The 27,608-nt window shown below is 41.9% G+C and overlaps 1 protein-coding gene across 11 annotated transcripts in view; it reads left to right on the top strand.

Annotated features, from left to right (window-relative positions):
* Positions 1-27,608, top strand: part of ADAMTS3 (ADAM metallopeptidase with thrombospondin type 1 motif 3) — a 154,831-nt gene that overhangs the window by 38,316 nt on the left and 88,907 nt on the right. For 10 of the 11 annotated variants that reach the window (XM_068680405.1, XM_068680404.1, XM_068680402.1 and 7 more), the window contains one exon: positions 1,501-1,907. The exons of the other annotated variant lie outside the window; for it this stretch is intronic. In XM_068680405.1, coding sequence (XP_068536506.1) covers positions 1,501-1,907 — 407 coding nt within the window. The remainder of the gene's footprint in view (positions 1-1,500; positions 1,908-27,608) is intronic. 11 annotated transcript variants of the gene reach the window in all.

Below are 27,608 nucleotides of genomic sequence, written 5' to 3'. Positions count from 1 at the left end.
TGCCCTATCCTTGGAAACATACCCTGTGTTTAGGGCACATTGCCTTAGCTGAGGGTCATGCCCTTGAGCTACTATACTATTACCTCAGGATTTCTTTAGGCAGATGACGAGAGTTGTTCTGCTGTTTTTATAGCTTTTGTGTATTGCAGGAAGATGCAAGATTTAGATAGAAATTTGTAACTTTAAAAAAAAAAAAGCTCATCTGCTGCTTTTGAACTCCATTGCTCAAGTTATGCAAAGAGGAAGGGCAATAGCAAGTTGCTGGGTACGGAGATTTATTAGAGGAGATCTACAGAGGGAAAAGTTGCTGCTTTTACTACTGCTGACTGATATAATTTATCGGCAGTATGTGATACCTACTGGATTCTTGTTTGTGTTCCAATTTTCTGGGACTGCACAGATGTGTACATGAATTGCAGTTATATACCAAACATGCCCCTTGATTTTGAGTATCTTAACAGAGGTGTCAATGCAGGGGCAAACAAGTCCATTTAAGGTGTGTGATGGAGTTGCAGAGAATTTCTTACAAGAGATTTCAAAAGGGTTGCTGCCTCTTCTTTGGCTGTTAAGCAAACCTAAACCCCATGAAAATCCCCAGATAAATATAAATGAATATTTCAGGGTTTTCTCTGCAAGTTTTATGAAAATAGAGTCATGAAAGACCTGCTTCTTGAAAAATTTGGCATATGGAGGATATTTTGCATGCGCTTAATGTGTATCCTAGCATCTGTGGTGTGTGTTTATTTGAGGTGTGTACCTGGGCACAGCTCCTTGTGTTCATCCACCTTGGCATGGTCCATGTGCTTTTCCTAAGGTTGAAATGTCCTTCCTGTCTAATGATCACTGTGATAACATGATGATCTGTAAATACACTTCTTTCTTACATCTCCTCTGTGTGTTTATGTGATAGTGCAAAGCATTTTTGTGATAACAATTAATGTGTTACAAGCCTTAAAGGCCTTGCTGTAAGGTACCCAAGTGAAGATCTTATAAGCTCGAGCGTGGTAAATAAAGAGAGCAGCATGCGTATTTTCCATTTGCCTACGTTAGATTGGTTGGTTTATATCCAGACTAACTATCTAGCACATCATCTAATGCACATTGGTGTGGTGGCATTGGCTCCCGTTGTTTTAAAAATTATGCAAAGGTTTGTATCGGTCTCCAGCTGAACCTGTCAGTGGTGTGCTTTAGAGTAGCTCTAACAGCAATCCTAAATTGGGAATACTGGAAGTGGAGGTAGGAGTAGGAGGGATCCAACATGCACTACATTTGATGTTAGGCCTAAAAACTCAGTAGTTGTATGTTGTATAATAAATTGGCTGTTGCTGGAGTGTTTTCTGCTCGAGTGTTACCCATGGCAGTCTGACTAACAGCTTGTTGCATCCTTGCATCACTCTTTGCTCTATTGACATACACTTCTGCAGCTCTGCATTCAGTCTTAAGGCTTGTTCCATGTTCTTGTTCTAATTTTAGTTTGTTTTGGGGTATTTCTCTTGGCAGAATTACCAAAAAGCAGACCAAGACCGTATGGGTTAGTGATTCCAATTAGTACCAATGCAGATGGAAGCTATATCTCCAATATACTCTCTGCAAGCCATCAAAGAAGATCAACGCGGGAGGTATCCCAAAGCCCTAAACAGCTGTATTTTAACGTCACTGCATTTGGAAGGGAATTCCATCTCCGGCTGAAACCCAACACTCATTTAGTGGCTCCCGAGGCGGTAGTGGAGTGGTATGAAGACTCTGTGGAAACTGGAAATGGAAACGATGCTGGTAACACGAGTCAGACTAGAACTGCTACAGAGAGGTTATGGAAAAGAGAGCCACTGTGGACCAACTGCGCATACGTGGGAGACATAACTGACATCCCCGGAGCTTCTGTTGCAATTAGCAATTGTGATGGTCTGGTAAGGCTTCTTCAATGGTGTTCATGTCAGGTGTTTTAGCACTTTGCACATAGCTTTTATTGCTTTTGAGTACACAGCACTAATGATACCATTTTAAAAGCTTCCTTTCTTAAATTCCTTAGAAAATGCCTCAGTATACATTTATGCATATAGTCTTTTGTTTTACTCTGGGATAATTGCTTGGAGTTTGAATGAAGTCCATAATGTTGGCACGATGAGAGAGAAAATAAATCAAACCTGCTATTTGTTGGTTTTCCTTTTTACTTTAATGAGGTGTTACGAATGGGAAAATGAATAATGAAGGTATTTTAACATTTAAAATAAGATCTTTTGGTGAGTGAGCATAGAATCTGGTGTCGAAATCATCACTGTTTACTTCTTGGGCAGCAAATTTGCATGCTGCCCTGTAGCCCAAGAATAGCAACAGATTTAAATTTGAAAGGGCTTATTAATAAAATAAACATCCTTTTTTTTTTTTTTTTTAACATGCAGTTCTGTTTTTCTCTGAAGGTATCATGAGAATCAACTGGTTCACATCTATAAATGTTTTGTTCTCAAAACTGTGCCGGCCTGACTGCCGCATTAGTTAAAAACGCGTGATATTTGATTGTGGCTTCAGCAGATGCAATGACTGGCTTGGTACACAAATCCCATATTGAAAGACTGGGAATATATTGAGTACACATACCATTCGTTAATTCAATCATGCGGTAAAGAAAGCTAACAATACTTACCTTGTACTCTTTAAGTAGCAGGAGCAATGGTGGAACATGACTGCAACATCCAGGAAGATTAATGTAGTGGTTACTCTACTGCTATTCAGGAGAGGAATCATATGAACAAGTCTGCAACAAGAATCCCTTCTTGGAACTAGGTTTCCCCCTTCCTGTCACATGCCAGAGCTGTTAATGATTTGATTCCATTTTATGATAAGTGCTGGCTAGCAAAGCTCCCACCTTCTGCAGTGTGCCTCTGCTGCACATAATTTATTTCAGGTAAAGCACTCACTGTATGAGCATCCACATAAATGTCTTAAACTCCTGATTCAACACTTAGGGCTATGCACAACCAAAACTCCCTGACTTTCCTTACTTGAAGAAAAACAAAACAAAACTGGTGGTATTTACATCTGAGGTTATCAGCTACTGGCAGTTTTTTTTTTGTTTTTGTTTTTTTTTTGTGGAATCTGTTGACAGTGTGCTGTGTTTACAGAGATCATGCAGACATCTGCCTGGACAGATAAAGCCTCAGATGCAGCTCTCATGATGAATGAGACCATTGGCCCGAGAGCTGTATTTTAGCAGTAATCCTGAATGAAGTTCTTGCGTTAAGTGACAGAGCACTTCAAGACAACAAATCGGATTAAATGGAATTAGATAAAGGGGTACAGCAACATCGGCAGAGATCGCCATGTGGCTGACAAGCTGCTTTGTGGCGTGCTTTCAGTTAACTGAAATGAGGTAGTTACTGTCTTCACAAACCTCCACATATTTAAGAAGCAGCTAACGGGTACCAAAAGGATCCTAAATAAAGAACAGGAGGTTTCTGAGTTGTGTGTCATATTGCCACAGCACCCAGGAGAAGCCCCTCAGGTGCTTTCCAATGTATTAGGAACTGAACTAGGAGAAAATGTGCTTTTTGTTGAGGAGGAGTGTGTGTAAATGCTCCTGACTCTCTGTTGTTTCTTTTCATCTCAACCCAAGCTGTCCTGTACAGTCTTTGTGGGGCTTCTTCAAGCCCCTGAGCCACCCACCACACAGCAGGGTTGGAAACCACCATCAGAGCACAGACATGGTGAGTTGTCTGTGGCAAACTGTGTTGCTAGGACTGCTCCCTGACCTGCCTGCTTATGCACCCCTCTTGCCAGGACCAGACCTCAGCTGCCACTTGAGCTGCTGTGCTGCATTTCACGTTGCTGCTAAGGGGCTGCTGGGCTGGCAGAGAGCTGCTGCAGTGGCTTTACTGCTCCCTGTTTTGGGCAACTGTAATGAGAACAGATCATGTACTGGAAAGTATCTTTTTTGGAGAGCTTTTGCTTGCTTCCTTCACCTAGCTGTTGTCGCAGTCTTTAGGAGCTCTAAGCAAGTGCGTGTGAAATAAATAATCCTCAAGATTGATGGGATTTCTGTTGGCTTTTTTTCTCCCACCAGCTCCAAGGTTAGCAGAAATAGCTTGAAGTTAGCATTTCTGGCTTCTCTGCTGCTGTACTATGCCTCTCTCAACCAAGCTAGAATATTTGATCCTCAGTGTATCCTGAAGATGTGAAGGGTGAGATGATATGGCTTAACAGAAACTGGAACAACAGTGAGAAATTCTAGGGCCATGTGTCTATTTGAAAGATTTATTTTCGACTTCAGAGGAATTTAGATGCTTGCCAGTGTAGCCAGCTAGGTTGTTACCTTTTGGGAAAAAGGAATCACTATGGTTGCAATTCGCTTGGTGTGTAGCTTATAAAGCAAGTTCGTTATCAACAGTGACAGATGAAGAGCACTTGGCTTGCCACCAGTTAGCAAAAGCCCCGATAAATTTTATTTCGTGCGTGAGGAGATTTTTAATTATGGCTCTTAAGATACTTGCTTATAGTTGGGCAAAATTATGTATTGCATTAACCTATACTCATAAAGAGTGCTCAGTTTCATATTGTTTAGGGTTTGCTGTCAGCACTAGCTGTGTGAGGTTATGAGGAACACAGCAGTGCTCAATTTTTATTCCTTGATTGCAAATACACAGAATTATTGGCATTTACACCAGTAGAGCAAGGTTTTGTCCATGTCTCTTCCTGAATCTAAACTTAGGTTTAAAAACCAAGATACATGAACACTTTTGTTATGAAGCAGTTTACATATCTGCTTTTGCAGTAAAAGTCATCTGCATGCCATAAGTTTTGCAAATTCCTATCTTCACATCTGTTTAATATCCCTTGAAAATAACTTTGTTACAAAAATCACATGCATGTGCGTGCACTTGTCATAGCAAAAGAACACTTAATTAGTCATGTAGAAGCTGCCCTTCGTTTTCATTACTGCATTTAAAAAAATGTGTTAGTGAGTAACTGACAAATGTTATGAAATGTGACTGACAAAGTATGATAATAAAAGAAACCCTGCGAAGTAGCACTTCTTAATTTCCATCGGTAAAACTCAGGATGGATGGCTTTGTAAAGCTCATTCGAACTTTGATGTTGTAAGGGCAGTGCTGTGCTTAAGAAAGCTGGTGTTTCCTCGTGTTTCTAGGGTGTATTTCTCCAGTTACTTTCATCAGAATAGCAGTACTTGTTGTCAAACTATGTATAGAGTTTGTCAAATATTTGCCCTAGTTGTAGCAAGACTTGTAACTGAGTTGCAGACATCAAGCAAAATCATCCTTCCCAGAGTCTAGACAGCACCTGGAGGAGTCCTGGCTTGTCTCAGGTCAGGAGGACTGTGTAGTTTGTAGCTCACTGCAGTAATTTCGTCTCTTCTGTATGAAGCTTGCTCTGCAATGGCAGCCTTTTGAAGTTAAGATGGTGCTGTTGTAGTGCAGCACTGGTGATCTGGCACTGGGAAGGGAAGAGTGTTGATGAAAAACCTAATGCTTTTTCTAGTTTACTCTTATGTCATTCTGACATTCATCAGCTGAAAATAAAGCACCCTTTGGCTCTGTGGGCTTGAGAAACTGAAGCCTGTGATCTCTTATCAGAGAAGGGTAAAAGAAGAAAAGCTCTTAATAACTTTGATCTGCAGATGATGAAATCAGTTTCACAGGCAGCAGCCTAGACTTAAGTCCACTTGTTGATCCTTTGCCTTTTCTTTATTTGGCTTTGGCTTAGTAAATGTGCAGAGGCAGAACGTGTTGCAGCTCTGGAAGGATGTACCACCACAGGGACTTGGCAGGGCCAGGAAGAAGGCTCCATTTACCCAAACAGCACTTGTGGGGTGTGTCTCCTTCCCTCACACATTCACAGTTCTTCAATTCTTGCATTCCTGTTTTTCATTCTGTCTCCTGCCTGCTTTTCCTTCCTTTCAGTGCCTGTACAACATGTCACCTCAGTGCTCTTCTGTCTGTCCCATCAGGCACGGATTTAGCAAGAGAAGCCAGGGTTATAAAGGGTTATGGCCACTCACCTGCACAAGTCTCACGGCCCCTTCCTATGAGCTGCATCTTCTCTTCTGTCCTCCTTATAAAGATCAGATTGTGCACAGTCACAAACAGCTTCATATATTCCAGTCAGCTTGACAGGCAGCATTAATGGTGCCTTCTCATCTGGATAACTGTGCGAATGGGTTTTGTGTGTCTCTGTACTAATTTAACTGTTTAATGTATACACCCAAGCAGAGTAGCTGAAGTTAATCTGCTCCCAGGTGAGCATACACAGGGCAGCCTTCTGGTGTCTGATTTACATGGTAAGTTTCCTGTTCTAAGATGCTACAAAGGCTTAAGGGTTTTGAGTAGTTAACTGCTCAAGAGTTACTGAAGTTTCTGGCCTTGTAATTTTGTTGCTAAGGAAGTATGTTTCTAGAGCAGCATGTGGTTTAGAAAAGTGGGAAAATAATTGCAAGATGTTAAAGCAGGTGGAAGTAAATCAGTTCAAAGCAGATTTCACACAAGGCAGTTTCACATATTGCTTGTGCCTGGTACAGTGCTGCTGTGGAAAATGCAGAAAATGATGAGCTTCAAACAACCACTACAGATGTTTGAGACTGTAAATAAGGAGAATACAGCAGAATTTATGTTTAGAAATAAGAAAGCAGAGACTTCTAAGTAAGTCTCTGCCTTTTGTTTTAAAGAACTACTTGAATTTCTCAATTAGCTTTCTTCCTTTTGTAACAAAATCCTAACAGCTGTTGTTATGTGATGCATTAGATTGCACTTACACTATAGGATCTGTCTTTATGGACATATGTCTACTTGTTTAAGTTGTAATCTAGCTTATATTTTCATTATGTAATGCCAGAAAAGTGTGAATGTCTTCCTTTTGTTACTTGAGCATTAAGCTTACTTGCTTTAAATGAAAGGGCCAGACCCAGTATGCTAGATTTTTGATTGTTGACTACCAAGCAAAATCTGACTTGCTTTATTAGTCAGCCTTCAGGTCCAGGGCTGCATACGCTCATTTGAAAGAATGACTGTTTGCAAATGGGAGGTCTTCAGTAGTCTACCTGTCTTTTCAAGTGCAGCTGTTGAACAGGGGGAATCCTTAAAGACAGGCAAACTGTCAGGATCTGTCATTATTTGTGACAGATGATTCCTCGCTTATTGTCATCCCTTTTTTGTGAGGATGTCAAAGCATGAAGGAACTTGTATATGTCTTTGATTTGTAACAGCTTCAATACTTTTATGCAAGTTTATGTTTAGCTGTTGATATTTTGGGAGTCTCAGTATATCCTGAGAGTTTGGTTTTGAATATTTGACATTACAATCCCCTAGCACAGATCTCTTGAAAGGAGGAACAACTTAAATGTTAGTCTTTAACTTTGTGCCTGAATTTCACCCTTCATGAAAGGAAGCTAATGAGAGTTTCCTACCCTCAGTGGTTTTGGCATTCTTTATGTTACTGGTTATAAAGTGTTTGAAGTGTTTGAATGGAAGAATGTGCAGAGATGCACACAGTTGGTTTCCTTTGGCAAATGTGCTGTAGATATTCAGGCTAGAGAGACTTGCACAAAGACTTAAGTCTCATTCAGGGAAACCCATAAAATATGCATAAGTTAAGGCAGGTGGTTAAGTGCATACTTAGATCTAAGCAGTTTCAGTGTTTTGATTTGTTTCAAATGCTTTTTATTACCCATTGTTCCACCAAGTCTTGAGTAAAGGCAGGTTTCTTGTTCATGTATTGGCACTAATGTATTGTTTCAACATGATTTCCTCCACACTGGTAAGGTTACGTTACTAAATGAAGAACTGGCTTTCTAGGAGCTGGTGATCCTTTACTCTCAGCATATTAGAAAAGCATTTTGGAGGCAAATGAATTACTGAGGAGCATCTGGTTACAGCATGTGGGAAGTTCTTCTGCTTAATACCAGTGTCTTTAAGAAGGATGTTATTAGGGACCCATCATCAAGCAGGGCTGTGTTTGCTGCTGGGATCATGGGAGCGCCTTGAGAGCAGAGCCTCAGCACGATGGCAGTGAGCACGTGGTGGGAGGCGTGGGTGTGGGTGCTCTCGGGAGGGTCAGGATGCGTCCCCAGGCCCCTCGAGGTCTCTCCTAGCAGTCTCTCCTCTCTGAGGGCAGCAGGGGAAGTTGTGCACTTCCTCTGTGGCTGAGTGGACATCTGGCAATCCAGCACCTTCTGGGAGCACGAAACACAGGGAAACAAACAGCTACAGGGAGATGGAACCGTGCGCTGCTCCATGCAGACGGCAGCAGTGTCAGCCCAACTTCATGTTTTTACATTCGTGCTACCTGCTGTATCGCCTGCTTCCCACAGTAATTACATCCCTGCCGTGAACTCCCTTGACCTGCCATGCCTGTTCTTACCACTTACATTTTGCTGTACTTGGCAGCCCTGCAGACTTATTAACTGGGCTTGATACGTTGCAGCTGCCTCTTCGGATTGACGGCCGTGGTCTGGTAGCCTCGGTCAGTCCTCCCAGGCTGGGTCAGTCGCCGTCAGGCTGGGCTTGGAGCTCGTCCCTGTCACCCCTCCAGTACGCAGCACTTCCCAGAGGCTGATGCAGCCTTTTCAGACACAGTTATCCCCAGTAGAAAAGATTTCTCAGAGTTTAGAAACTTGGAAAAATGCAGTGCCATCATGTTGTCCATCCAGGATTTAAGGCTTCTTGCATAAAACACTGAGGGTAGGAGTATAGAGAAGGGAAGTGATAGTGATGGAAGTAAAATGTTGATGTAGTGCCAAATAGTAGTGTGGAAGATTTGTTATATTCCTAGTTTGTGTCTCCTTGAGGCTGTTGCTCAAAACAAGCTGGTACTTTGCTTCAGCAGGTAGTTTTGGAAGCTCATGCCAACTTCCTGCCTGCCTGTCCGAGGATGGTGAAATGGGGAAACCTCCATGCTCTGTGCTTACTGTACATAGTAAAAAGGGTTGTGCTCAGAGTTTCCACTTTGTTGTATGCTTCATGTTTTCAGGGCTGATTCACCCGCTAAGTCCTCCTCTGAAATGATCATTTTCCTATGGGTTGCAGTTCTCTCTCCCTGTTGTTCCAAGAATTGCGTGGTCATAGGAAAAACTGAATCAACATACAGTAGTATTGGTATGGACTTAATGCAGATCGAGTTAGGCCAGGATATAAGGAGCTGCACAAATATCTTTCATAGCACGGAAATATGCGATCAGTTTGGGTAATAGGTTTTCCAAATGGAAAAAGATGTCGTGTGTTTTTAAAATGGAGCACAAAAGCGAAAGGCCCGGCAGTCTCACTGACCTGAAGAAATCCCTCCTACAAGAGCTGTTTTCCTCCTGTGTGGAAAGGGGCAGAAGCACCCCTATCTGCTTCCTCCGCCTTCTGCAAAAGGTGCTGAGAAGAATCCCCCATAAGAAAAAAAAATGGGAGTGTGGGCAGATTAGGTTAAAAACAAAATGGAAAAAAAAACACTGAAGTATATTACACATCTCCTGGTCCCTGTCTGTCCAACTGATGATGCAGCAGAGAGAACTGCTGCCGTGACAAAGAGAGAGGGGACTGCAGAGGGATCACAGATCTCTTGGGCTTTGGAGGATGAATCAGAACCTTAAAAAAACATTTCTTCTGAGAAAGGGGATCATAGACAAATTTGATTTTTTTTTTTTTTTTAATCTCCTGTAGCCTTCTCCTGTGTGATTTCTTAGATGGAGAAGCAAAGAGCAAGATCTGGGACTGTAGGCAGACCTGAGTGGGATAGTTGAAGGTTACCTTTGAAGTAACCCAGTCATCCCCCTCATCGCTTTAACTGCAGTCATTCTGTGCTCAGAATGGGGCCTCGTGGTTCCTGACAAAACACTGGGCCACTGATACCTACGTGGTTCCTACAGAGCCCAAGCCAGGGTCCATGTGCAGCACCGCTGTCATATGGACACTGGTATTAGTGTCAGCAGTGTACTTGACACTGCTGTTTCTTTTTTCCAAGGGTCTTGACAGCCTTCTGTATGAGCTATCCAAAGCTTAAATGCTTTAAGTTCCTTCTTCGGCTATGCCATGGTGTGAGTGATGCTTGAGCAGGAAAAAGGGGAAGAAAAACCCAGTGCTCACTTAAAAACAGCCAACTTTACAAAGCTGTCTGCTTTAATGGTACTTAAGGTTATTTTTGATTGAGAAAGGAGCTTTCTCGTACTTACCAGCACGTCCTTCTGAAAAGGAATGCATTTATGAATCTTTCCACATTATTAGCCAGGTAAAACATGCCTGAATACATCAGCTAATGCTATATGTATTTGGCTTCAGTGTAGTCCATTCAGCCACACAAACAAGTTCAAGATAGCAGTTTTAAACTGTGTTTAAACCTACTAGGTAATGTTGTGTGTGCCTCTGTCTTAATTCTAAAGGACTGTCCCAGCCTGCTTTGATTAAAATCATTTTATATGTTACCAAGATCCTGGGCTTCATTACATGTTTTTTACATTGAACACAAGCATTACATCACAAGCATGCTTCCTAGACTTCTTGTGGGAGAAACTTCATTGCTTTATCAGAAAAGATCCTATTTTAAGTACAAATGTATTGCTCAATTTCCGTTCCCATCTTTTGGTGCTTTAATTGTTCTTGAATTCCTTCCCCACTCAATTCCCCTGCCCTGTTCCAGTAAGGCTGTGGGGTCTGCTTTGTGCCTTCTGCTTACTTCCAGCTTCCTTACTGGGGTGTTTGAGGGTGGATGTGTGGGCACGTGCTTGCAGATGTGCATGTATGAATATTTTAGAGAGAGAAAAACCTTTTTGATATTTGAGGGCAGCGTAGCAGTGAAACTTGGGAATAGCCTTTATTATCTTAGTTTATTAGTTTATTTTTGAATGTTTCCATGTGGCATATTAAGGGAAGGAAGTCTGTCTAAAATATATTTTAATTCTGTGTGTACCCGTCTGGAGGTGCTGCATGTGTTATAAAGCAGAATGACTGGGTTCTTATCATCTGTCTTTACTTACTCTTCGTTGCACTGATAGAGTGGCTCACAGAGACGAGAAAGCGGTTAAGGTATGAAAGGGATGCTTGTTTGTGACTATGAATATGTGAAAATAAACATCTCCCATGCATAATTTGGACAGTTTTGAGTTTATATGCCAACAGTGTGTCCCTACAGAACAGTTATGGTTTTACAGCCCTTCTTGAGCTAAACTTGACAGAAAATAAATTTTGCTAAACTGCTCCTTTGCCCTTACATTTAGAGTATGCGTATACTAGCATTTTTTTGGTATGCGTGCTATGCAGAGGGGAAAAAAAAAAAAAGGAAAGTTGCCATTATTTTTGTATAATTAAACAAAAACAGTCTCCCTTCATTTCACCCTCAGAATACCACTGAGTCTGCTCTTGAGTCTGGACTTCCCGTGACTCTGCAGAGACCAGGTGGAGCGTGTGTGGGTGCTGAGCACCTCACACTGGAGGAAGCAGTGGGTGTGATGGACGTGGCCTCACCAGCGCTGACTTTGGCATCGCATCAGTGTCAGGGTCCTCAACTCCTCATTTTGAGTTTCCTCAACGCGGCATTTGCTTTTCTAAATAACCTGTTTTGTGAGTAGCAACCAAGTGAGATTCAGTGCTCGTTTCATCAGTGTTTATTCCATGAGTATCGATCACTCTAAAAAGTTTATTTACATAAACTTTTGCTGTCATTTGTGATTAGCTTGTGTATAGCTGAAAAGTGAGGTTGGGTTGAGACTTACTTGTGCTGCTTCCAGATATGGCAAGAGGTTCACTTAAGCTTTCAGGGTTTAGCCGTGGCTTGCTTTAGCATCCCAAAAGAGACTTTCTAGCCTCCTCAGTACCAGTAGTGATGGAAGGGTACTGTAGGATGCATGCTTGGGTAGTCTTCCCATGCCATCTGCTACTTTCTGTGACAGAGCAGGACTCAGGGACACATCCCGTCACTGCGGGGAGGTGCAGCCAAATGATCCAAGTGCTGCAGTGGGAGCCTTTGGCTGCTGGAGCGTGCTGCTGCTATCAGAGGCACTGCCATTAGGAATGACCCATACTTTGCTCACAAAATGAGATAGCTGGGAAACTATGATGATCCTTCATGGTGTGTGTGCAATTCAGGGTGGAAACAGGGAGTATAACAGGCAAGGGCTACGCATGCATGTTCACAGACACCACTGCATGCGTGTCTTGCAGCACCTTTATGGAAATAGTCCTATGTAAAGAATACCTTTCCGTCAGCACCCCTGTGCTGGCAGATTGTGATGTCCTGATGATGGCCTTGTGCAGGTTCTGTGTTTCAGGAACTGCTTGCTCACCTGTGGTATTTTCTTCCTACTGGACTAAAATAATTCCTTGGCATACCAGGATTCTTTGGGAGCAGTCATCTGCAAATGGCAGGAATGACTGTCCAGGCACTTTTTTTTTTTTTTTCCCAGAATTGTCAGTAAATTCTAATAAATAACTAAATTAGGTCAAAATGATATTTTTGCCTCTGTATTTCATGTCACCTCAGGGCAGAGGTGGTTAGATGACTTCTGTATTATTTTTCCTGACCCAGAGCTTGACACAGAGACCTGAGGGCCAAGGTTGTCTGAGGTTTGCCCTGTTCTTCCGATGGCACTAGACTGAAAAAATGAGCTCCAGAAGTAAAACAGCCTTGGGAATATCCTGCCTTGTTGGCCTGCTGCCTCCAAACTTTCCTGTTTTCTCTTCCTTCCCTGGAGCTCCTTTCATCAATCCCGGGCAAAACTCAGAACATAGCAGGGATGGAAACCGTGCAAACTTCTCATGGGACTGTATCGAGAGACTGCATACGTAGTCAGCCCGCTGCTTTCCTTCATCTCCAGCTCCCTCTGAAAGATCACTAGGATGAGTGGGGCTGTGGATGGAGTGATTGTAGGGTATGGTGGTATACAAGGTGCTGGCATTCGTGTGCTTTTTCCTTGGCAGGCCGAAAGGATATTGTCCTCCTGGGAGCCCCTTCTGCAGATGCTTCCTTGCAGTATGAAAGAAGGTTGGAATGAATAAGAGAACAGCTTCCAGCAGACTGCTCTTCAAGTTACCAACACTTTGAGGTTTTGAGGTGGTGTTGGGCTTCTGCCCAACCCAGCTGTCTCTCTTCTGCCTGTATCTTTTGCAAGAATGTGTTGTTTTATCCATAAGCTACTGTATCAAATATAACTTTATCTAGGGAAAGGCCTTTTTATTTGAATACCTTCCCAAAGTGTTACTGAAGGATTCCATTTCAGGTAGGATTGTTTTCATCCTTGTACTGCATGGGAAGTTAGGTGCACAAGCAGTGCAGAAGACTGACAGTAGCATAAGAGATTAGAGACTAAGACTGCTTGTGAAACAGGTGTTGTGGGTCTGGGAGAAAAATTAAGGGAAACAGACAGAAAAAAAAACATTTGTGAATACATAGGGCTTCCTTTATCACACTGCATCGGTTCCCCTGATTTATATTCACAATTGCTATTGCTGCCTTTCCATTTGTCTTTTAAAAGTTTCATAAAGTCCACATAAATTGTAATAAATGTCTGTTAAAATGTTTTGACTGCATTTCTGAGCCCCTGCTCTGCTGTGGCTGACCTTAATAAGAACTGAAAGCCTTCACCATCTGCTGGCACCTCAAAGGGGGACAACCCTATTTCCTGAAGCATGACTCCATTTAGTAAATGCCTAGAGGCTTAGCAGAGCAAATGTGTTTTTCACATGTTAAAGGATCACCCAATTTTAACTGTTAGAAAAGTTTTGGTACTAGCAATCCCTTTGCAGCTGGAGACAAAAAGGAGATTTTCTTGGTTGTTAGCAGAGAGAGCCCATCCTGTGGGCAAAAACTCTTTCCAAATCCGCACAAGTTCTGATTCTTTTCTCACCTGACTGGTAAGCTGCAATAGCCACTTGGAAGGTCAATAAGCCTTTCTTCTACATGAATTGAGAATTTTTATGGATAAATGCTTCATGCTGAAAATCAACCTCCTGGTCTGCGTGGGATCTGCAGCCCTGGCTGCACTCAGAGGAGAAGAGGGAAGACGTTTCTTCCCTGGTGTCTTAGAAACAAGGTGTTTTCCTTCTGCTACATTCAGGGGAAAGGCTTGCAAGGCTTGCTTTCAGTGTCTTGTTAGTACCATATCATGTATATCTGTAGGTTTTGGAGGAAGTCAGTTTCCAGAGGTCTTTTGCAGTCTTCTCCCTTCAACTATATCCATTCAAAAAAGGTGAGGGTGGTTTAGCTTTTTTTTTTTTTTTTTTTTTTTATTTGGAATGGGTTCATAATGAGGAAGCATCTATATAGGACGATTTTTGGAAACTGAAAACAGAGTTTTGATACTTGTCTTATAAAACAAGGTCTCAATTGTCCTGTCAGCAGAAAGCAGCAGCAGGATATTAAATAATTGAAAGCAAGACTGAAAGTGGAATCACTCCCTTCTATTTGACATTTCTGCATAATTCCTCATCCTTCAATTAACCGTGGATAAGATGACTGGTGCCCAAACTGTTTATTTTTTGTGTCTTTTAGGCACTACTATTGACTTTTTTTTAGGCTTTTCTGTATAACTTTTGCCATAGCAGCAGCAGTGAATGTAATGTCCTGCATGAAAGTGTATTTGAAGAGGGTGAAAATAAGTGTTTTATGATACCAGAGGAAAAAAAAGAAAGCAGGTTGGAAACTCGAAAAACAGCCTTGACTGGAATGCACAGAAAGGCCTAATTGTTCAACTGACTTTGAAGAACATTTCATCTGATTGTAGAAAGTTGCAGTTCCCGGAGGTCTGTGTATAACAAACTGGCAAGCCTCTTTGTCTGAGTGAAGAATCAGATGGGAGCAAACGTCTGCATGAGCTGTTGCTGCACCAGGTGATGCAACTCTTACCTTGGCCATGGGATGGGCAGAAGTGTTGACACCAAATGGGCCAAGGAGTGCTTGTGTGCTGCAGCACGAGGAGATGCTCTGGTTTTGATAATCCTGAAGATGGAGGTGTCTTCCTCAGATGACCTTCTTTAGAAAGGGATTTAGGAACAGGAATCTGGAGAAAGAGTGCATGAAAAAGCTCTAGCTTTTTGTTAAACTAAAATGTCCCAGCTTTGATTGCCAAAACTTCTAGACTTTTACTTCTAGTTTACTTCTGAGTTCGAAAAAATATTCCTTAAGGTGGAGCAGTTTTAAGTGTAATTGATAAATTCTAAACAATAGATTTAGGGGCTCAGGCTGCTGTGTGTAAGTCAGTATAATGCTCCCCAGTTTGTCCTATCTCATGAGACATAAGAGCAGAAACAGTAACTACGAGGGCAGCCTGAAACATGCTGTGAAGCTGAAAAATGGGGATTTACATATTGCCCATGTTTGCATCTGCTCTGGTCTAGGTACTGCTGCTTTAGGGATAGCTTCTATTTAACGCATGACGACCTACTCAGAAGTCAACAAGGAAGAATATCCTGTACTACATGCTGTATTTAGCATGTAGAAGGTAGACCCACATTTGGGGAGGTGGAGATGTACCAGTGAGTGCATCTGAGCTCAGTGAAATAATAGTGTCCTTAGTGTAGGTGGTTAAAAATGGCCTGAAACGAATCACCGGTGGCTGTTGCTGCTCTGCATATCTGTTTTGTAGCTGTTACTGAATCACACCCTTTAGTCTTGGCTATGTATGTTCACAAAACAGTGTTTTTAAAGCAGTTTGACAAATAATTTCCTTTCTGGATTTTTGCTTTTTGTTACCAAAGTAACATAAGCTTTTTAATTTTTTTTTTTATTCCTGGAGACTCAAAGCTAACAGTTTATAAAATAGCCCAAGCTTATTAAAATTAGTAAGTACAACCCTTTTTTATGGTTTCAGTAATAAAAAACAGATTGTGTGACTTCTGTGGACCCTTGATAACACACATAGTACACATGAATTGGGCACTCATTCACATTCTGCCTTCACATATCACATGCAGTAAAGTATGTCTGAGTAAAAAAAAAAAAGGTAAATAGATACTGAAATAGTCAATGTTCTCAAAATTTAATCCTTGTAACCTCTCAAAGTTCTTACTGACTGTAGTGTTTGTACTGAATTTGAAACTGCATTTTGCAGGGTAGAGATACAGAAGCCATATTCAGTAATGCCTTTTTTTGATGTTCCTTGTTTATTCAGCACCGTACTTACTTGTATCTGGAATTTGACCTCAGAGCTGCATGGTCTGAGGTTTGCAAAGGCAAGAAGAAGTAAGACAGGACAGAAAATACCATGCAGCATTACTGAAAGAAAAAGGAAAAAGCGGAAAGCAGGCAAGATGGGTTTGTCTGCTCTAGGAACTAGTCATCTGCATTACAAGTTCTTACGTTAATGTGGAAGGTCAGGCTAGAATTCTAGTCGTCACTCTCTGATCCAGGCTCTGAAAGAGTTATGGGAGTAAAAGTTAGTCACTTCGACCTCCTGACCTCATGCTTCATCAGGAGTTTCTTGAAATGATGGATAAAACTAAAACACTATTGTTCTTGTTAATGGGGCGAAATATTTACTTCACTTAGATTTATAACTGATACCTAGTTTTCACAGACTACTTTTGCAATTTGCTTGATAACTTTAATAAATTGACTTTTTTTTTTTTTTTAAAGCAGCATTGGTGCAGCAGTAAATTAACTTTCTAGCCTCACACAAATCAGTCATTTGCATTTCATGTTTCATACCTGACTAAATTGCTAATGTCTAAAATTGCTTTTCCTTTGGGAGATTTTAACGGTGTTATTTTGCAAAAAGATGTAGAACCAATTGAAAAGAATGAGCCTGTTGTAAGTATTGCTAGCTTTGGCGTTTCAGTACTTTGAAATGGCACTTCCTAGATTTTGATCAACAGAGTATTTCCATTCAGAGAAAAATACATCAATTTGCTGTTTCTTCTCTTTGATGAAGAAAAACAGTAACTGTCTAAGGAGATCTCTGCATTTCACCTTAGTTTTGACAAAATTTTCTATTATCTTGGAGAGCCTTTTATATAGGGACAGTCTTTGTTATCTGTGTTGATAGCTTGCCAGTAGCATTGAGACCCATGTAGCAAAGGACAAGTGAGTGCAGCCAAGCTGACCCTGGTGAAAGGCCAAGTGCTTTGCAAAGCTCATTTATGTGCTCCTTACAACGTAAATTAGCAAACCGTGTAAGCTGATATTTGTGGAAATGGGAATCGTTAAGGTTGAACCAAGCTGTCCAGTATCTATCCACTTTCTCAGGATCATGTGAGTTATCAGAGTTCATTACCTTTAGTCTAGTCTAGAGCTATGTAATTATTATTCTGTACTGTTTCTGAAAATGACCCACAGAAGAAAACAGATCCACGGGTAGAGAAACTACAGCCAACTATGCAGAAAGCAGCCCACAGGAAAGTCTCTGTATGAGAATGCAGATCTCTAAAATCAGTGAAGATGATGAAAAAATAAGTTTCTACTTAGTAAATACAGCAGAGAAGAGTCAGGAGGGGTCTGTGAGGTGACCTGGAGTACCCTTCTGCTGGAATTTGATGGGTGTCGTGTGGGAGGTGCAGTCTTACAGATTCATGCTGGGTGTGTGTTAGGGTTTGAGGTACTTCATGCCTTAGAACATCAGAGACATGATGTCAATGCTGGAGCACCTCAAACAGCTTTGTCTTCCATGGCGTTGAATGCTCTGTGATGTGAAACGCATTGCATGACTTGGGCTTTCTCAAGAAGAGGCAAAAGCACAAATTTGCAGGTCTACAAACACACGTCCAGGTAAGCCAGACACTCAGAACAGGCAGACACTCGCTGCTGATGTGATCACATGGATATCAGTGATAAGAGCGTGTTTGAATCACATCATCATTCCTTCTGAGCCTCCCTACACAGAGCCAGCAGGCGCAGCGGCCTGTAATGGGGTGCAGGAGGAGAGCTGCCAGATGAGGGCTGGCCTCATCTCTCCCTGCCCCGGGGTGGGAGGGAAATGGCAGTGTGGGACCTGGTCAGCTCACTCATGACTGCTGTGTGGGCAGGTGGACCACACAGATCCCTCAGCATTGCTTGCTGCAGTAATTTGTGTGTTACTGTGCACCTGGGATGCTGGTACCTGCTGATAGCTCTGTGGTATCATTCCTGGCTAATGCGTACAGGGAGCAGATAGACAAATATTGCTGGTGTGCGCTGTAACAGGCGTGTGCTGCTGAACTCAGGTGTCCCCATTTCCGTTCTCCAGATCATGAGATGTTAATATTATGGTGTTCTTTTCATTTTCTTCATAGTTTTGGAGTATTCAGCACTTGATTTGGAGCTCTTATTTTTCCTTCTTTGAAAGCTATCAAATGTCCTTGCTTTTTGTTTTCTTTTCCACTTTTTGAAGGAAGCTATGACTCTCATGTAATGCCATGACTCCAGGAGTGGGGAAAACACCAAATTTACAGCAAGCACTGTCAACCTCGCGCATACAAAACTTACTGGCGCAATGGGCCTGAGCATCTGTTGTCATACACCCACTTCAGGCTGCTTTCACAGAAGTGAATTTTGCCATTGCAAATAGCCTTTCACCATAAAATAGGTACTAGCATAGAGCTGTATTTGCCACAAAGATAAAAACTTGTGCTCAGTAAATATTTCCACAGAGATACGCTGTGCTCAGGGAGATGCCTGACTGTGCTGAGCGTGTTCCACGCATACTTTTCAGTTTTTAATAACTGATATTTTAAAACCACAATTCCTTCTTTAAGGACAAAGCATTTTGCATGCCAGTTTTGCGCTGTTAAAATGAATCTGTGTAGGCTTTCCAAGAACAAAAAATAGAGACACATTTTTCCACATAAAATCAAAGTTTGTTTTTTCTTTTTGCTTTCATATAACTCTTAAGGAGTTTCATTGATTTTTTTTGAAAGGGGGGAAAAAGAAACCCAACATTTGGATTAAAACCAAGCATGAGAAATTTCAGCATAAAGGAATTTTCCTATGTATGTTTATAGAGGAGACTAAAAAGCTTAATTTTAGTCCTGCGCAATGACCCAGTAATATATTGCCATCTTCTTTTCTTCTGTGCAAATTCAACAGACTGTTGGTTAGCTCTGTGGCTCTTCTGAATGTGTTCTGCTCCTTACAGCGATGCATCAATGAGAGTGTTGAGAGCTTCTGTTCTGCAGAGAAGGATGCAGAAATTGTGGGAAGATTCTGCTCTCACATCAGATGCAGACATAGACATAGAGTAGTTCTAAGCTGCATACGTTTTAAATGTGGTTGCAGATTTCTGTGGGATCATCAGTTCATTTTTACAGTCCAGCCTGGTAGGTCACAGGCATCGCCAAGAGACTCTCACCAGCAGCCGAGGCCTCCAATTGCACCAAGCTGTGGGGTTTAGAGACACGCCTGTCTTGGTTCAAACTTACTATTCCTGTTTGGCATGGCACTGAATGATTATCTCATTTTTAAAAACAGATATGAAAGATATGCATGATTCTGATCCAAATTCATGCAGCTCAATTCTCTGTCCTCTGTCTTTATTTCTTCCTTTGCTTTATTGATGGACTATTCAGAGATAATGATCTCTTCCTCTTATTCCTACTTCCTACTTCTGTACTAAATTGCAAAATGGACAGTTGTGCATGGCTTTTGTCTATGCAGTTTTTCACAGGACAGCATTAAATTAGGTTAGTAAACTTAAAATGATGTTTACATTATCAGATTACATAGAGTGCCCTGGATGTGTTTAAATGAAGAACATAACATGTATTTATTGAAAATTAGTTTATTAACCACAGGCAGAACTCCATTTTTAGTTAAGGAAATTAGTATATTGTTTCTGGTCAGCTTGACATTGGTGTTTTAGTATGCATGTTATCACAGAATCACAGAATTGAAGGGGTTGGAAGGGACCCTGAAAGATCATCAGGTCCAATCCTGCTGCCAAAGCAGGTTCCTTACAGCAGGCTGCCCAGCTAGGCATCCAGACGGGCCTTGAACATCTCCAGAGAAGGAGACTCCACAACCTCCCTGGGCAGCCTGTTCCAGTGCTCCATCACCCTCACCGTGAAGAAGTTCTTTTGCATGTTGGTGCGGAACTTCCTTTGCTCTGTCTTGTGGCCATTACCCCTTGTCCTGTCCCACAAACCACTGAAAAAAGGTTGGCCAAATCCCTCTGTCCCCCCCACCTCAGGTATTTATACACATTGATGAGATCCCCTCTCAGTCTTAATTTCTCCAGGCTGAACAGACCCAGGTCTCTCAGCCTTTCCTCATAAGGAAGATGCTCCAGGCCCCCTATCATCTTTAAATCTTAATTATCTTAATTTCTTATTCCTAAATCACGTCCATTGTTTGCAAGAGGATAGTAAATATTCCCATATTTTCATCCTGGTTTTGAGTTTTCATCCTGATATTCAGTCGAACAAGTAATATTTTTCCTTGTAGCTGCAGAAGATGTTTTTGCTTTTGAAAAACTACTATTAAATGATTAACTGAATAATTCAGCTTGTCATGATACCTGAGCGGCAGGTACTGTTTGAATATTTATTTTGATTCAAAAGCATCTCCAATATTTTAAAAGAAATGCTATCTTACTCTATGAACTATCTTAATTAAAAAAATCTTACCCTTCTCTTTGCTGTCTGTGTAGTAGTCTTCAAGAACCGAGAGCAAAATGATGCAAGAGCTCGCTTTAATTCTGAAATGCACTGCGAGGAGTTCTGCAAATATAAGACTTGATATAACAGTGATTTTTATATCACATTGATCGTTGAAATAGGAAACGTTGCTTGTTGAATTCCTGTTGCTATACGAGAAATAGCTCAAAGGAGTCAGTCCTGAAGAAGACAGCAAGTGTGGATGCATTGCCTCACAGCTTGCCTAGAGCCCAGGAAGCCTCGGAGGGGTATGTGGGGACTGGAGGCCCATCCATGGTGCGAACAGATTTCATGTGCAAACCTCCTCCTTCCCTCCCTCTGTAGGCACCCAGCTATTGTATCAATAACATCTGTTTCTCAAAATGTACAGAGCACTGCCATATTACTTTTTTCCAGCATTCTTCTAATGTGTAGTATTTTTCTATATGCCAAGTATGTCGAGGCCATAAATACTTTAACATGCAGAAGATGTGCAGCAAGAGAAATATGTCCTTTTGGATGGCTTTCCCCCTTCCCTGCCAGCCCCGCGAGACGGACCTCGGCAGGGGCCTGTATCCCCTGATGTGCCCGAGGGGTGGGCTCTGCCAGAGCACGGGTGGCAGCCTGAGCTCCGTGCCACCCCCTGCAAGTCCCTGGGGCAGTCCAGCCTGTGCCCTCACCAAGGTAGAAAACTTACTGGGCTGTGCTGCTGCCTCGCCTGGGCTTGCTGATTCCTTTGGAGACTGCCTCGATCAGTCTGTCTTGCTCCACTCACAACCACTGCATGCGGTGGCAGTGTATTTATAGTGGTATTGGCACAATCTCGGTATGTCATGTTTTCACCTGCACCAGCAAATGTTTGATGGAAAGACCTGCTCAATCAGCATGGAGGAGTGAGGCTGTGGATCTAGCTAACATATCAGATCAATGCCGTACATTGCAGTACAGTAATACGGATCAGTCAGTCTAAATTATTGAGGAATGTCATAAATAGAATAAAAGGTGTGATATTTGATTGCTCTCACTTTATTTTGATACAGAGCTATGTTGATCTATGCAAGCAGTGACTAGAGGTAAAATAAACGGAAAAAGAGCAAGAAGTAGGTAGGTAGGTATTAGGGAGATCCCAGTAGCATTATGAACAGAAGGGGAGCTAAATGCTGTTTTGCCAAATGTATTTTGTACATAAGTAATGGGACTCGTGTATGTATTAAGTTACTTAACTCCAACTATCCACACAAGTCTCACCAAACTGAGATTTATGACTTGTGCTGTAAGGGTGTTAGGAGACTGTGACTACAAAACAATAATACTTTGGGAAGGGAAAAAAGGCTTTATCCACAAAATCTTTTATCTAGCAGGAATATGCATCTGTGCAGTCAGAAATGTATCTGTAGGCATTCTGCCACAGATTTTAGCCCTCGCAGATGATGGACATGCTTTTTTAGTATCAGTCATATGTGATTCTGTGCTAGTTTAATAGATGAAGCCATGGTGCTATACAAATGTGCTTCTATTTGCCTGTCTTCTTCAGTGGTAGTATTTATTCTGATATGAATTTTTAAAATTGCTGTTACTGTTTTACTTGTATGGTACATTCTTTAGCTAAAATTTGTGTCCCTTTTCCTGTGGTGTCAGGACTTGGCTGTGTATGTCAGTGATATGCAGCTATTCCAGCAAGGATTAGTGGCTTGTCCTCCTGTGTTTATTTAATAGGTGTGATACTTGTTGAGATTTTTTATACAGCACCTATGATCAGGTAAATCACCTCACTGAGCTGCCCCATCAAAAGCTGGTGTCAGGAGTGGCCTGCTTGTACTGCAATGCCTCATGCCCACTGCTTTTTGTCTCTGCTTTTGTCAGGAGCTGGTTGGCCTTTCCCCATGGTCAGCGGTGCATGGCTGTGGTGTGGTGGACCAAGCAGACAGAAGGGACTCTTGCAAGAAAGCTAAGGCCAGCCATCAGCACCACATCCACCAGAAGGATTTGTCAGAATCCCAGCCCAATTCCTGCCTCCTTGCAGGAATCCAGAGTCATGCCCACTGACAGAAGCCAGGGGAAGTGAGTCAATTCACAAGCCAGGGGAATTATCCTGCCACGTTGTGCATGTAGCCCTGATGTATCTACGTGAACGGTTGCGCCTTTTTGTGTTTATGTCCTTAAGTTTCTCAAAATGTGATCCTCCCCAGCCTGTCTCCATGCCTGGGCATATGGGTCCCTGTCTGCACAGCAAGGGGTGAACGTGGGCCTGTCAGGTTTGCAGGTTAGCTGGTCTGCCCAAATTTTGAGATCAGGTGCCTGTCCGCAGCAGAGGCTCAAAGAAAACACCACCAGCCACGTACCACGAGGCAACCGCCTGTACTCGTAACGCTGAGCTAGCACGAGGTAATGTGGTGTGATGTGTTTTGCTGTGCACTCTTACCAAAATGGATGTGTTTGTGGTGCACGAAGACATTCTGGAAAATAACACTTCAGTTAGTACTTGTGAACTGAAGAGGGACATCATTGGGTGAACTGTGCAACTTGAGAAATTTCTAGAAAATGTCACTCTTCTTACCTTAAATGTTCTTAAAGAAACCTGGAGGATCAGTTGATTCTTGACAAAATCTGCGTGTCATGTGGCATGAGAAATAATATCCGCACAGTGCATTGAAGAGCTACACATGTAGGAAACTTATAATCAATTCCCACCTACCGTAGCTCTGTTTTGGTGGAGGCAGGCAAAGGGAAATGTGCTGCAGGCAAAGCATCCTTCTTTGCTTTTATTTTTCTTCCAATAAATCAACCAGTGTTCAGTGCGGCTCCAAAAAGTTTTCGTCTTTGGATTAAAAAAGCGAGCAGCAGGTAGCTGTGACGCAGGTTTTGCACAGTCATTGAACTGAACACACCTTAAACTAACAGAGAGGGTGAAAGGTAGCAGTGTTTTTGCGCTGAATCTGTGTTTTTAGACGAGGCAGCACCTTTTTTATAAAAGCATGTTTATATCGACTCCTTAAGAAGTTTAGACTGGAGGGCTGTCTCCAGAAACTGCCCCCCTCCCCTTTTGCCAAGTCCCATATGTTTGTCTTGGCAGGATGCAGTGTCTGCTTGGCGGGTGCTGGGATATTAAATTGAGGGAACACAGAGCTCTTGATGCTTTTCAATAGGGCTTCTATTTAGTTAGCGGCAGGATAGAGCTGTCAGCCACCTGCGATTGTCCAACCGGGAAAAAGGGAGAAATAAAAGGGGTGGGGGGAGAGCCCTGGAAACATTTTCCAAGTTTTTGGATACAGTAGTCAGAAGAAAGCATTTTTAAGGTAGCAGCTTTGTGTTGGTTCACTTTTCATTGAGTTCCATATGTGCAACTGTTCTGAGTCCTTCTGCTGTGGTTCTGGCTTCATCAGCATCGGTGGTAGGTGAAACAAATGAGGACGCTAGCTCAAACTACTTGGGTTGGCACAAGCAGCACTCATTTAACTTAGCACGTGTGGAGAATGTGTTAAGAGATTTTGTTAAGAGCCGAACAAGCAATTTGTGGCTCAAAGTGAGAATAGATCCAGATGTTCCAATTCTGACACTTATGAATGCTGTGCATATTTCTGCGTTTCGTTTCTAGGGCATGTGCACGGTGATGGATTCATTTGTTTTACTGCATAGGAAACCGAAGTGTTGGGTTTCCAGCTTGGTTACTCTTAGGTGATGCTGGTGGAAGGCAAACTAGACTTGGCGCATGCAGTGTCCCTTTTTGCTAGATAGCAACATTGTTGGCACTCGTACAAGAGAATGATACTCATCTTCTCTCAGACAAATAAAGCCTCCTTCCTACCCCATCAAATGCTCTGAAGGAAAAAATAAAAAGATTTGGAGAAATCTCTAGAGGGAATGGGGAAGGAGTAATTTTTTTGTATTTTTGCACGCTTGAGCAGTATGTCAACATTTGTCTTTATTCTTTCTTTGGCTTGCTTTTTGTTGGTGTCTTATTTCTCTCTCATTCAATGAGAGGATGTCTGAAGAGTCTGTTTGCCCGTACTGTTCTACTTGAAGAAATGCCTTGTTTTTGGAGGTAAGCTGCAAGCAAGGTGAGACAGGAGGGCTGATATATAGCATTGACTTGATACATTGTCTAAGAGGTTGTGTATTTGTCATGGGAAAGAAGAGTTTCCTTCCCCTGTTTTTAAGGACAGGTGTCAGAATGATGGAGGAACTGCCTCCTAAGCAGGTTTGTCAGCTCTTGAAGACAAGCTGCACACTTGATAGCTGTCACGCAAGCTTGCCAAACAGTGAAGTATGTACTTAGGCAGTTCTATAAATATTTGGGCCCTACTCTCCTGACCTTGGGTAGTTAATAGTCCCTTTGCTCCCACTCAGATGACAATTGATCTGAACAGTTGTGGGCTCCAAAGGTCCTATCATACTTTTTACAGACAACACATACCAATGTGTTTCCTGATGTCCCCACTACTATCTTCACGTTGGATTTAGATCTTATTCTTTTAATCAAACAGGTGAGTCATCCTCCTTAGCATGGTCTCCCAAAAAACAGGGGAAGCTGATTGTGCAGGCAATTTTCCCCTTTCCCACTGAATTCTTAGCTGTCCTTGGGCTGGAAGGTAACTGTCCTGTGAGAGCTGTTACCTTCTCATTTCCACTTCCCTCCCAGACAGAGTCCAACTGAGTAGCTTCTTGTCATTACTCCGTATTTGCAACTGTAAGCTAGTGAAGGGTCCAAAGTTTTCCTCCAGAAGGAAGGTGACTTTTGCATCCTCAAATCCCTGTGCTTGATCTTTTTCTTCATGGTCTGAGCATTTCTTATTGAGGACTGTTACCGCAGCCTGACTTCATACAGGCAGCCTCCTTCTGCTGAGCAACTCCAGCCTGCTTTTTAATCTGCTTCTTTTATTATTGACAGCCCACTCCATTTAGAGATGAAAGCAGAGCCTTGAACATGGTGGTAAAATTCAATTTTGTAAGCTTTTAATCTCTCCTCTTTGAAATCTTCACACTACGAACACAGTATGTGGTATTTCTAAGTTGCTCTTTATATTACGGAAGAGTATAAGTATCCTAAGCTGGATAAAAGATGCCTGTAATACAAATGAAGATTGTTATGTAGCAAAACGCAGTGAAGCTCTATTGATCATGTATCCCTCATGGTGCAGTATAATCAATTATATATTGGATGACTGACTTTTTTAGATCACAAAGTTTTCTGCCTCGGGTACAGATAAAGTAGGTCTGCAATGTGTATTCAGCTGGAGCAGTTGCCATTTTGCTAAAAGCCTATATAATAGTGGTGAGAAAGCTACACTGAGTAGGTAAACATTTGGTTTTAGGATACCAGGAAGGATTTTATCTCTCTGTTCACTGTATTCAGTATAGTGCAAAGCTCTTGGTCTTCATGAAAGCAGTTGAAAGCAGACAATAAAGCATTTAATCAAGGAGTGTGAGCTCATACAGAGGAATACGAAGCTAGTCAGCATTGCATGGCTTGTGTTTGTATACTCAGTATCATCACAAGAGAGTGGCATTTGATGTTTATCTGCTGAAGACCCACTTTAGCACCAAGTGCAGCACTGAACAGGTATTTGCACCCAGTCTCCAGAGCTAACTCTAACCTATTAGACCTGGTGTATCCAATACAGTGCAGTGCTGTTTGTCCTCAACTGGTAAAAAAACTTTGACTGAAGATGTAATCCCAATTAACTGCCAGAAGAATATTTAAATATTGCTCCTAGCTTCCAGTAGGGAGAGGATAAAGGACAAAATAATAATAATAAAAATATAATAAAAATAGAGGTGTTAAGTCTGGAACAAGCCTGGAGACAAAGGAGTTGGTCAGAAAAGTCTGAATGGAGCACAGAGAGCAGGTATAGTGTGAGAAATACTCTGTTCTTGAGAGGGACATCTAAGAATGTGATCTTTTCTTTCTCACCTAAGTAAAAAACAAAAAAAAAAAAGAGAGAGAGAAAGAAAAGAGGGAGAGGGGGAGAGAGAATCCTAATGTGAACAGCCTTTCAAAGCAGCTTGACAATATCAGTGCTCTTACTCTACACTTGACTCCCACGCATGCCGCATTGGTCTGGGAGCAGCCATGTCACAATCTGTAAATACTTCAATATTGTATTTCTGGCTTGCTTAAGGCAGCCTTATGTGTTCAGTTCCCTCACTGTTCAAATCTGGCCTGGGAGAAATGGCTGCTAATTAATGCCTCTGTTCCCCAGAGTATCATGTCAACATTTTAAAAATTACTTTTGCTTAGTACAAAGGCACTAGGGGCAAGTTAAGAACATAAATGGTATATTACCTTTGCTGTGGCAGATTCATTATGTCTTAGAAAAAATGCATGCAACTCCAGGGTTTTCAAAATACAGATAACAGCTGAAATCTAATACTGTGGAGGTAAGTGGATACATAGATGAAAATAACAGTAAAACCACAAAAACATGAGGATGAAAGCATTCTTCACTGAAAGTGATCAATATATTATGTATTCACTGGCCTTAAAGTCAATGGAAAAATAGTTAAACTGGTTTGAATTCAGCTACAGTTCATTGTAGCTGAATTCATTTTTTACTTAAAAGTACGTAGTGTTAGTGATACCAAAGTGGGCGGCACAAAAACCCCTGAGGCTGAAAGTATGTAGTGCTCCTGGCGATCACGATGCTGGTGTCCAGATGTCTTCCTCAAGAGCAGAACAGGAAGATGTCCGTGTTACTGGCTTCAGTTTCCAGTACCAACTCATTTACAAACAGCGTTGGGAAATGCATCCTGAACCTTTACAGCCCAAACTGAAAAACAGAAGACTTCTCCCAGTTGTATCCTTTATTTGTTTATTTATTTGTTTGTTTGTTTGTTTGTTTTTTCTCTCTAACTTTGAGCCCTTCTGATTGAAACCCAAAGCTTGCAGGTTTATGTCCTTCAGGGGTCAGCTGTCTCTGCTGAGCATGGCCGGATGGGAATGCTGCCAATAGCTGCTCTAGCTGGAGACTTGTAGAGAAAAAGCAAGAGTGAACTCTTTCCCAGGAGGGGTTTATATGACACTCGGTCACTGAAACCTCTGCTCACGCTCTCAGTGATCAATACACCGGTGTTTTCTGATGAGCAGCACAG

The sequence above is a fragment of the Anas acuta genome, chromosome 4, assembly GCF_963932015.1.
Source record: "Anas acuta chromosome 4, bAnaAcu1.1, whole genome shotgun sequence".
Taxonomy (NCBI): domain Eukaryota; kingdom Metazoa; phylum Chordata; class Aves; order Anseriformes; family Anatidae; genus Anas; species Anas acuta.
This window is presented reverse-complemented; position numbering and strand designations above follow the sequence as displayed.